Raw genomic sequence first — 12,094 nt, forward strand, 5'->3', positions numbered from 1 at the left:
AGTTTGAAATGAGCAGACATGAGCACAGTAACCAGTGGGTAAGAACCACTGGTTTCATTTTGGCATAAATACCTTCAAAAGCAAACCTGAAAAAGATAAATAAAACTGTGTTTATCAAAATTTATTTTATTTTAAAGCAGAAATGATTGATAACGCCCCTAAATCATCAGTGTTTTAAACATCACTCTGCTCTGTCTTGATATCTCTGAAGTGAAGAAAGTTAACTTTAGTCAAATAATCACAATGTAATCCTCGATCTTTAGCTTCACGTTAGAATTTACTCAGGTGTGATGGGAAATAAACACCTCCAAATGGACCTGGAAAATGTTTTTCAGCTCTTGAATTTTGAAGCCTTTATCAATAATCCCCTGACCCCATATCTCCCACACACAACGCACACATGATGTTGCATGAGCAAATCAAATATTATTTTATTCATTTTTTTTTTCATTCATACAGCAAGAGTCAATTATGGCAACAACAAAATGTGCATAAACAAATCTGAAGACAGAATACTACATTATTGTGTGGCAACTGTTAGCAAATACATAAGTGGTGGGTGCACTTACAAGTTAAAAAAAAAAAGAAAAAAAAAGAAGGCAAAGCGTACATGTGCGCCCAGCAGGGAAGAGAGACAGCCAGAATACTGAACATCTGGTTTTGGAGAAATTGGTACTTTGGTTCCGTAGCGCCTATGCAAAGCAGCCTCAAGTCAAAAACATGTTGACTTTTACATTCACTTTAAAGACTATTGAGCCAAATATGCATTTGGTGTGAAGAGCCTTCGCCTGCTGAGTGCACAGCTATGAAAGCAGGAACGACTGTTCGTGAATCGGTGTCAGCTGCAATTCTCTTTCTATGAGAACATATATGGGGTGGATGAGTGCTAATGTATTATTATTATTCTTTAAATCATCTTGAGATGACTTGTTTTAAAAGTATTATTTCTGCTCACTGTGGATGTTATCTATGGTATCATTTGAAAAGAAAAGAGAGAGAGAGAATATTGTATACTCTGTAGTCTGAAGGTGTTATTTTTCCTTACATATCTATGCAGTTTTTTTGTTTTTGTTAAGTGGTTGTACTTTTACATGCAGTCAAATCAAACGATAATAGAAGACATCTAAAAAAAATAGATTTATGTTATCAACTGTACCATGGGAGCCGCAATACTGCACGACCGAGTCCAACAAATGATATTTGGACTTTACTGGATATGGCATCCTATGAGGTGTGTGAAGTTAGCATGATGTGGGGATTTCCACTCCCCTGCAATGTTCCCTGGCATTACGAGCCTCCTACAAAATAAGACAAAAAGCGCATAGCTTTCTCTGAATGCATTGGCCAAGAAACTAGTGCCCTTCTTTGCAAGCAAATTTTAGCTGGTCTTCTAATTTAAGAATTTAAATTAATCTAACAAAATTCCTTATAATTATAGATCTTTTCTTTTATTCAAAATAATATCTCGATATGATACACATTTTTTTTTTCTCTGTTCATTTGACTATATACAGAAGTGCAAAAAGTCAACCTTCGTCCCTTAGGTTCACACTCATTATCTGCAGAATTCCTGACTCCTCCGCAGAGGAGGAGTCTTTACGTTCTCACCCCAAATCTCACCAGACATCAACATCAATCTCACTGCTCGTTTTGGCCTGACATTCAGGGCAAACTTAAGAAATATTCAAACAAAAAGAACATATCTCTTTGAAATGGATACAGTAGAAAATAACTTTTAGTCTAAAACACGGACAGTCTATCTTTCAATACAATATAGTATTTTCAAACATGACTTTGACATGGTACGAGGAAAATTTAAGTTGGTTAAAACATTTTGTCTACTCAGAGACAAATTAAATTAGTTGATCTCATTCCTTGTATGAAAAAAATTCTCATCAATAAAATTAAGTGACAATGTAACATCAACTGAGAAAGACATCCAGCTCTGTGACTGAAGTGAATATTTAACATATTATCCTTTATATGGTTTGAAAAGTTATGAATGTTGTACTATCTTAACATCTACAACGGCTATATCAATGTTGTCAAGTAATAATATAGTAAGGCAAAAAAAAAAGAAAATCTAAAACTACATACCTCAAATAGATTCAAATCCTTAAGTAGTACATAACATGTAAGTTAAATGAAATTTAAGAGAGTAATTGTCTTTTTTTACAGAAAGAAAGAAAAAACAAAAACAAAAAAGATTATAAGCGCCATGTGAGAACTATATAACATCATTGGTTTTCTTTACCTGCATGGTGATTGAAAGGACATTTGATCGGGCACAAACCCGTTAATTGTAATCTAAGGCTTTGTTAGGTACATAACAATCGGTAAAGACACGACACACGCTTCTAAAAAAATACAAAATAAAAAGGAAATCATTATAAAACACACAGATGAATGACAGATGACACACGCATTTCCTTAATTCTTGAAGCCTCTTCAGAGATGTTTCTAAGATGATAATAAGACTGAGAGAAGAAACTGTGCTTTGGTTATCTGCAGTCAAATCTGGAAGTTTATGAGAACCTTCATGTTTCACTTGAAATACAAGTCAAACATATAATGTCATGTATTTCTGCAAAAATGAGGGTTGATGCAAGATGGGTTGATAAAACAAAATGGGATGAGCAGACAACTAATCACTCAAACACATGACATGCGGTTTTAAATGACCTAGTAGACCTTTGGGTCTGGTGTTTAAAATCCATCCACACACGGCTCAAAAGTGCATCTTGGAGACGCAGCATTTGAGCTGCTCCTCTTTGAGAAGGAGGGGAACAAGGTAACTCAACACCAGCTGGAGCTACTCTCTCTTCTTCTCCAGGCTTTAGAGTCGATGGACTTAGTTACGGACTTAATTCTGACAAACAAAAACAACGTCAATTCATGAAAAGAGGCATGACAAACATGAGAGAAAAAAAAAGAACACAACCAATTTTAATTAAAAAAAATAATGATAATTTGGAGAAAATCCCTCTTCAAAAACTAATGAATTAAAAAAAAAACACTCACAATGAAGACTCTGGAAGCAAATAAAATACAAAAAGAGCCATATAAAACATTTACCTTCGGTAAACAAATAACACTGCTGAGATAACGCTCTGGCTTTAGCTGTATGGCCTTGATGGCACACGACAAGGCGAGTAAAGCTAGCCTGGCTCCACTTTCAAGGTACACAGGTATGTTGGTTTACCCAGAACATTCATATGTCCAAGACCCTCATTTCAACATCTAGTTTCACTAGTAGCCCTAAAAAAAAACACAATACTATACATGCCCAATGCATTTGGCAGATAAAATTTCAGTTAAAATCATTGTGCCTGATAGGTTTCAATTCAAATTCAAGGTGCATATTCGCATTTCACTTGTAAACCATATATGGCTGTCGATTAAATTATAAAGCAGGAGATAAAAAGAAAAAAAAAAAAAAGAAAAGAAAGAAAACTGTTGGTCTACTAATGTCCCGGGTCCTGATGTTGTCTCATGTAACGATGCTCTTGACCTTCTGTGCATGCAGTGAAGATGATGAATCCGAGCAAATTAACTGAGTGCTTTGACTTAATCAGACGCAGAAGTGTTACGTTTCCCGTTGACTCGGGCACCGAGTTCTCCTCTTCTCTCGGCTGGACATTGAATTTGACAGCAAACTGATATTGATATGCGGGAGGATGGAACAGGTCGTGTGTTGTACCCTTGATGTTTACATGTGTGATGAGACCATCGTTGTGGACCAGGTAAGAGATGGCAGAACCTCTTTGTCCCATTGCTTGACATTCTGAAGGTTATGTACATAAAGGCTGAGCTCTTTTTGGCGTGGACGGTGCCAGCACACATTCATTTGATCTGTAAGAGACGATGGAGTTCACTAAACAAAGAGCCGATGTAAAAGCTTTGGGACTTAAGGGGAAAACACAAGTGGTACAAAATCTCCCACCGGAGCTAACATGAATCACACAAAATAAATAAATGAATAAATGAAGAGAATATGTGAGAGAGAGAGAGAATACGAGGATTGAAATAGAAACTCACTGTTCTGGAGAGGAACTACATTTGAGTCAAGTACTTGTGACTACTCAGATGATCTGCAGATATTATTGGAATCTGGGGGATAGAAAACACACATCTAGTGAAGCACACCAAACTGAAAACACGCCAAGTGGAACGCTGGCCTCAAAACAAACACAGATCAGCACAGTTTCACATCCTTTCACAATAAGATGAGTTCATTGCAGAAAAAAAAAGTTAGATAAGAAGGTTGAAAGAGCTATTTTGCTTTGGTTGAAGCACAACTGATTCAGGCGTGTCGTACATATTACAGACATTAGAGTCAAAACACTTCAGGCTAGCAGGGGAGTGGAAGAGGATGATTTCAAGGAAGCAAGGACGAGAGGGGTGCGGGGATGGGAAACTTGTCAGTTAGGTGGCTTTCCCCATGCAAATCTAAGTCCTCCATGTTGTTGACCTGCACACCTCGATAAAATATCATTAACATGAGGAATAGTAACATGACGATATACCCTAACATCTCTTTACAGCTAATTTCCCCATTGTTCAGTGTACAGTATCCAGCTGTCAAATATTGCAAATTAAACTAAGACTGGCTTTGGAACCTTTAATAAGGACTACGTCCAGCTTTTCAACACAAAGAAGATGGTAAAGCTTTGCTTTACGCGCTGGAAGCAGCTGCAAAAAAGAAATTGAAAAAAGAAAAAAAAAAGGTAAGCCAAGCACTAAAGGGCACAGATAGCGACTATTGCACAAGCTGTGCAAATGGCTCTGAAAATTAAAAAAAAAAAAAAAAAAAACACTACCTCATACATACCAATTGCATGTATTCGTTGGTAGTCAACTTTGATAAGGAAGAGTCCTCAAAATGGGAAAGGACAAAAATCAAGGTTACAATGAGGACACACATGATATCAAATACAATATGCTTCTCCAGAAAGACAGATAAATGTAAGTAAGTAAGTATTTTGGCTCTAATTATCACTGATATACAGTAGAAGCTGTAAAACGTGTCACAGTAAGGTAGATACGACAGGAATACATGTTGGACTCTGGTGTAGGCCAACAAGAAGGAGTACTGCTTCTTACCCAAACAACCCAATATAAGACACAAGCATTCAAAGTCTGTCAATGTGCACTGGAAGACAGGACGGAGGGAGAGACAGCACAAGATAGATAGATAGATAGATAGATAGATAGATAGATAGATAGATAGATAGATAGATAGATAGATAGATAGATAGATAGATAGATAGATAGATAGATAGATAGATAGCAGGGGTGGAAAGTAACAAATTACATTTACTCACGTTACTGTAATTGAGTACTTTTTATGAGTAATTTGTAATTTTCTAAGTAGTTTTTGAAATATGTAATTTTTACTTTTACTCGAGTACATTTTGACCCAAGTATTTTACTTCGCTACATTTGAACCCCCTCACGTTACTGAGTACACAATTTATGGTGAAAATCTTGTGGGCATTTTATTTGGGTTTATTGTGAATAGCAGGATCCTGCGGGCATTGGGCACTTTATTTTGTGTTTGAATACTTGAATACTACTAAAAGGATCATGATACTGAGCTCAGCTGAGCTTTTACAAGTGTGGATGTGTACTTTAATATGCCTCGAAGTTGATTAAAACAACTTGTGCTGGATTTGATTCGTGACTCATCCTTTTTTTGCATTAAATAACTGAAAGTAACTTTTACTCAACATTTTAAATGAAGTACTTTTGTACTTTTACTCGAGTACATTTTTAGATGAGTACTTTTACTTTTACTTTGAGTAGGATTTAAGCAAAGTAAAGATACTTTTACTCAATTACAATTTTTCAGTACTTTTTCCACCTCTGATAGATAGATAGATAGATAGATAGATAGATAGATAGATAGATAGATAGATAGATAGATAGATAGATAGATAGATAGATAGATAGATAGATAGATAGATAGATAGAGGGGGTGGGAGAGGTGCAAACCTGATTGGTGGAGGCAGTTGCGAAGGGAACGCTTGTGGCAGATGTGGTGGCTGCAGACACAGCTGGACTACCACCGTGCATCATGGGAACTTTTTTGGAGGGAAAATCATGTAAGCATAAATACACAGAGGAGCAGTGTAGCCACACACACACACACACCAGGCAAATGAGGGAAGGAGAAGGTAAAAGAGAGATATTCGATTTAACTGGATCCCCTTCTTCCCTCTGCCAACGCTGACAAGCCTTCGTGTCTTTTTAAGAGCGTAGCTATAACAGCACGGACAGACTTGACAATTTGTGAGTATCAATAGAAATCAAACGGCCAGGCTTGGACTTTTTTGGTTAAGACCAGATGACTACTGGCTTTAGGGAAGAAAAAAAAACAGATAAACACAGATGCTGGTGTGTTATTTTCTACGAATTAATCATTTGTGGCAGAGAAAACAAAGGGGAGAGTTATACTTGAACTCGCTCAGTATTTTTTTGTTTTCGAAGCCTTTCAATAGGTGTCAGGTTAGATCAGCCAAAAGCAAAATTTAGAACAAGCATGAGATCCGAGTATTCAAGCAATACAGTAGATAAAAAAATGTATATCTGTTAAACAGACACTATGAACAATAACAGCTGTTATACATTTGATCAACAACATTTCTTATCTGGATTCTTGTTTTTGCTTCATTTGACAAAAATAATCTGTACACAGCTAACAGAGCGACTCTGAGATACCAGAAATTGAAACTATAACACAGTAAATGTCACTGGACAGTTTATGAGATTGTCCAGTGGCTCACAGACATGACGTAAGAAATAACTGAAGAAGGAAAAGCTGGAACCTACCAACGCTGGCTGTAGGTGTCATGCACAATATTGAGCCTGCCCATCATGCAGTGCAACAGGAAGTGGATTGGATAGGGAAGAGAAATCAAAACAGCCCGTCACAAGGTTCGTTAGAGTGAAGGGAGAGATAACGTGGGAAAAAAAAGGTTAATATTACTTGGACAGAGACATCAGGGATTGAAGAAAGCGAAGTGGTGAACTCATCATGTGTTAAGAGTCTGAACTAAGACATTCGTGTCAGTTGTAATGCACATGAATGTGTAATTCAAGGTTATGGATGTAAAACAACTCTATTAAACATCATAGTCATACTGTTGAAGGGAGAGGTAGAGAAGACGAGTGCAGAAATCAAACTGAGACGTGACATCATTACTGAACCCATCCAGCCTCATTCATCCAAGTCCAAGCAAAAAGCCCCACAATCACAAGTGATTACACCGGCGACGGTTAAATCTGACAACCTTCTATTCCTTTCATTGCTATTTCTATTCCTGCTTTAGTCCTTCTGCAACCCCTGGTCAAAGAAAAAAAACAATCCTCTGACATCTTCTTTGGTCTATCTGTTGCCATTTACAACCTTCCTATTTTGTTTAAACCTGCGTATAGTCTTTTAAAAATGCCTGAATGGGAACAACCAGCATCTTTTTGGTTGGTTTTAACTGACAGCGCAGATTATTCATTTCTGCAAGAAGTTTTTTTTTTTTTTAAATGCAGACTTATTTGAATATTTAAACTTGTGAAGGTACTTGTTCTAAAAATGCAAATTACAAGGTGATTACATACCACTTCCCCCTCATAATTACATGTTTCCATAACTTTTTCCTCTCTGACTTTGTTTTACAAAACCAGAACCTTCAGCTGGTAATGAGTGATGATTCATTATTGTTGCCAAGGGTTGTAGTAGGTAGATTTGTATTAAGTATTAATGCAATTAGTAGACAGAAAGCGATCCAAACACATCCTTAATACATTACAGTCATGCAATGCCATACAAAGCACATAGCACTATTCTTTTTTATCTTTACTTTTTCATTTTGAAGCACTGGCTTTTAAACTACAGGAAAATACACACTTGAAATCCTTACTGGTCTGGAGTAAAAACGTATTATTTGCCTAGATCTGTAATTTTTCTCTCCCAGTGGAAAGAAATGACTGAAGTTGAACAATTTCCAATCAAACTGCTCTGCACTGAAATATCCCACTCTGCCAACCTGTAGCCAAGCCGGAGCCAGGTTAGACAGATCCAGCCATCCACTGGGCGTTTAAAGCACTCATGGCGGTTTCTTTGGGAGCCATACCTGATGGGAGGAAAGCAGCCTGCTGCTGAAACTGCATGCTGGCCAGGGCCTGCTGGTACTGGAGCATGCCGGTGTTAAACACAGCAGAGGCCCCATTGGCCTTCTCCAGGGCTGCCCGCTTTGGGAGGGGAGCCATGACACTAGGTGCGATGCCCTGCCCATCCAGACGGAGGGAGGTCAGTGACATGAAAATAAAAGGCGGAGATAGAAAGATAGGCAAAGACAGAGAGAGAGAGGTGCGTGGAGTAGAGAGAGAGGGTGTGTTAGAAAGAAAACAAAAAAGAGGTACATAAGTTAGAGGACATCAGAGGAACAGCTTAATATAACATCTTTGTGTATTCAACAATCACAATATCATATCATCAGTAGCAAGCAAGCAGCAATCTGACACGAGTACTACACAAGCAGCATGGTGCTTACTGAAGCTATGGGCTAACAAGCATTCTTATACAAGTATGTATTACATAGCTTTACTAACTTTGTATTCCTCAGGCTGACTAAATGCAGCATAAGCAAGCATTAACTATTAAAACAACAAAGCTACTAACAATGTGGATCAGGTAGGAAGCACAAAGAAAGGGAGGCTGCACTGCTAGCTCCATGATAAACTGTGTAAGCCATGTTTAAGTGATGGTTCACTCCCAGACTCGTGTCAAAAATGGCCAAAGACCAAGGGTAGAATTTTCGACATTTACATGATCAACACTCCGTAAATGGGTTTTATCTTGGCATGAGGCCATTCTTGAGGTCTGAAAATCCATCTGATGATGAGTGAACTATCATTTGAACTGTGATAACTAGTTACGGTGGGATCACTCTTGTTATTGAAGACTTTTCCACTAAGCCCCACATATCCATTTGACAAGCAACACAGACATGCACACAGTTGATTGAGCTGCTCCACGACATTAACAAGTAGACAATAAGACGGAAGCCATGCCACCATCATAGAAGCTCTACTTCCTTAGCCCTCGCTGACTTTTGTTAAGAGGCTGCAGGTGATGAAATGATTGTGGCTCCTTGGATACAGTGTAAAAGCATTTATGGCTCTGCTGAAAGCGGCTGGTTTCGAGTGGTGTATTCAGACATTGCAGTCTAATCCACCTCTCTTCTGAAGACTATGTCTTTTTGGAGACGTGTCCCACAGCTTTGCGCTACAAAAGCACAGTAAATGCAGCACAATGATGTGGAGATAAAGACGGGAAAGCTGGATGTTTATACTTTAATCTAAGTCTGCGGTGTCACAATATTGTGCAACCTTAAACATCTCACTGCCAGAAGTCTTTTCAGACTTAGGCATCCTCAAACAAAGTGACAGGATAATTTTACGTCGGAGTTTATGATTTGGTCGCAGCTTCAAGGCCACAATCATTTTATCACTGGCAACACAGACAGACCAACAGGAAGAAAAAAAAACAAACAAACATTGCACTAAGACAAATAAAACAGCTAGGTATATTTGGTTAAAACACTGCTCTACAACAAAGCCACATGCCAAGCTAAAAGGTGAAAGGTCATAGTACCAGGTCAAAGGTTGCGTCGAGGGGTCGCTTCAGTGATTTGACAGCCGACTGAGTCTTAATTAGCAGGCAGCGAGCACATGATGGCAATGGGCCAATGGGGTTCAAGCGCATTAACATAAACCAGCAAGCAGAGGTGCATCATGGGGGCAGCAGTGCAGTTTGGGTATAGGTGAGAAAAAACAAAACAAATAAAAAAACAAATCATTGGAATGCAATATACAAGGGGATAACAGGACTAAGGCATGCACAGTGTGGATACTAGCTCTACTACTCAACAGTTAAATGATCATCCAGGAAGAGTGATAGCTACTGCTCTACATTAGTTATTGTCATACAGGAATGGATGAATACAGCGGTGATGAGAATATTCAACGATTATCTTAAGTGAGTCTCAGCAACTGGACAGAAACTGAGGACACTTCACAGGTTTGTGTTTTACTGTGCACATCATAGCCAGGTTCACATAATAAAGATTCACCCCCAATCTCTCTGTTTCACTGCGTCAATAAGAACATGTAGAAAAAAAAACAACAAAACACTGTGATGGACAGACAAGTGTGGCTGCACTACTATTCACTGGTGCTGTTACTGCAGGGCAGGACTGAAAGCAGAACAAGTTCTGTTCAATAAATCCAAGAGGAAGAGAAGTTACAGATAGGAAGCACAGAAACAATGGAGTCATGTTTAGGGCCGGGTCACCAAAGAGAAAAACAGAGGAGCTGGACTGTGCCTGTGATCTGGGATGAGATGAAGAAGGAACAAGGCAATCAGTTTGTCAAACTAGGAAGAAAACACTTCACGTGACAGTTAACGGGGTTATAATGCCCTATTGTCCCGTCCTTCTTCGTGTCATCCAGAGTATATCTTAACCAACCCTACATGCAGACTGTTCAAATTTGACCTGACAAAAGCAGAACTGAAATTTTATACACAATACCAATCAGGAAGTTGAAACAAGTTCAAACATGAATGTGAGATGAAACAGAGCATAACTGCCTTTAGGTGATGTAATCCGATGTAACTAGCCCTAATGTCAGTTTGAATTTCTCAACAGAGTTCCTCAGCCTTTTGCATTTGCTTGAATGAGTGTGACATCACTAATACGGTGTGCTCACCATGGCTGCGGCGGCTGTGGCCTGGTTCACCTGATGCTGGGTAGCCTTAATCTTAGCCTGCAGGTGGGATGGCGGGTGGAAGTACTTGCACTTTTCCCTGGAGCAGCGACCCTTGATGAAGTCCATGCATACAGTGACAGTGTTGTCATTGGTGTCGATCATGGTGCTGTCTGCAGGGTGGGCAAAGCGGCAGTCGCTTTCCCCCCGAGCACAGTTTCCCCTCTGATACTCCCGACACACCTAAAACAGGCACAAACAAGACAACAGGTTCACCTCAGAAGTCAGAACGGTGTAAGAACAGTTTCATTCAGTACTCGAGTTGAGGGGGGATGAGGGGGGATGGCATCCCCCCTGAAATAAAAACGGTCAAAATCATCCCCCTTGTAAAACTGCCATCCCCCCTTACCATCCCTTATGTCATTTCATCAATTAATGTGGTTTTACTGCTATTTCAACATTTAGAGTCATCACCAGAAAAATAATACAAGAAAAATAACTTATTTGACAATTTTCACCTGTTTCAAGTAGATTTTCACTTGAAATAAATAGAAAAATCTGCCAGTGTGACAAGATTTATCTTCTCATTACAAGCAAAAAAATCTTGTTCCACTGGCAGATTTTTCTACTTATTTCAAGTTAAAATCTACTTGAAACAGGTGAAAATTGTTGTTTTTTCCAGTGATGAGTCTTGTTTTAAGTGTAATGAGATTTTTTTTTACTAAAATTAGACATTTTAACTAGAAATAAGACAAATATTCTTGTTAAGATTTTGAGTTTTTGCAGTGATCCATTTTACTTATCCTGTGAAGGACAGAGTCATATTGATAAGTTCAGAAAACTGTTTTTTATTTTTGTGTTTTGATGTATTTGATGTAAGCCCAGTGGATATTTAAAGCTTACAGAAGGCTGCATTTAACTGCTGCTATGTCATTCCTGCAGTATTTGTGCAGGTGTTTTGGTCAGTGCTATTATTTGTAATATATTATATTATTTGTAATCACCACAAATTATCTGTCCCCATATGATAAAATCCACCATCCCCCCTGATTTTTTTTTTTACAACTCGAGTACTGGTTTCATTGATCAAACATTGGTCAGTTCAGTAAGACAGTCAAGCTTTTCTGAGTCCTTAAAGGACAAACTTATTTACTGAAATCTGCTAAACTGAAAAACGACAACAAAAGAACAACACACACACAGAATTTGGTGATACTCTCTGTTTAGCCAAGGCTATTAAACTGGTCCAGCCTTTCCTATAACCTTTGTGATTTTACACAAATAACAAATAGATTCTAGATACACAACTGAGATGTGCTGGGTGTAAGAC

At 38.4% G+C, this 12,094-nt stretch overlaps 1 protein-coding gene across 27 annotated transcripts in view; it reads right to left on the minus strand.

Moving 5' to 3' along the window:
- Nucleotides 1–406: 406 nt before the first annotated feature.
- mbnl1 (muscleblind-like splicing regulator 1) overlaps nucleotides 407–12,094 on the minus strand; it is a 43,047-nt gene continuing 31,359 nt past the window's right edge. For 8 of the 27 annotated variants that reach the window (XM_061732201.1, XM_061732177.1, XM_061732176.1 and 5 more), the window contains 8 exons: nucleotides 10,768–11,007; nucleotides 9,653–9,706; nucleotides 8,130–8,283; nucleotides 6,832–6,867; nucleotides 5,995–6,083; nucleotides 4,832–4,876; nucleotides 4,039–4,110; nucleotides 407–3,852 (listed from right to left, as the gene is read on the minus strand). In XM_061732201.1, the coding sequence (XP_061588185.1) occupies nucleotides 4,054–4,110; nucleotides 4,832–4,876; nucleotides 5,995–6,083; nucleotides 6,832–6,867; nucleotides 8,130–8,283; nucleotides 9,653–9,706; nucleotides 10,768–11,007 (675 nt within the window). In that variant the 3' untranslated portion in view covers nucleotides 407–3,852; nucleotides 4,039–4,053. The remainder of the gene's footprint in view (nucleotides 3,853–4,038; nucleotides 4,111–4,831; nucleotides 4,877–5,994; nucleotides 6,084–6,831; nucleotides 6,868–8,129; nucleotides 8,284–9,652; nucleotides 9,707–10,767; nucleotides 11,008–12,094) is intronic. The other 19 variants (XM_061732191.1, XM_061732183.1, XM_061732185.1 and 16 more) reach the window with 11 other exon arrangements.

The sequence above is a fragment of the Cololabis saira genome, chromosome 10 (genome assembly GCF_033807715.1).
Source record: "Cololabis saira isolate AMF1-May2022 chromosome 10, fColSai1.1, whole genome shotgun sequence".
Taxonomy (NCBI): domain Eukaryota; kingdom Metazoa; phylum Chordata; class Actinopteri; order Beloniformes; family Belonidae; genus Cololabis; species Cololabis saira.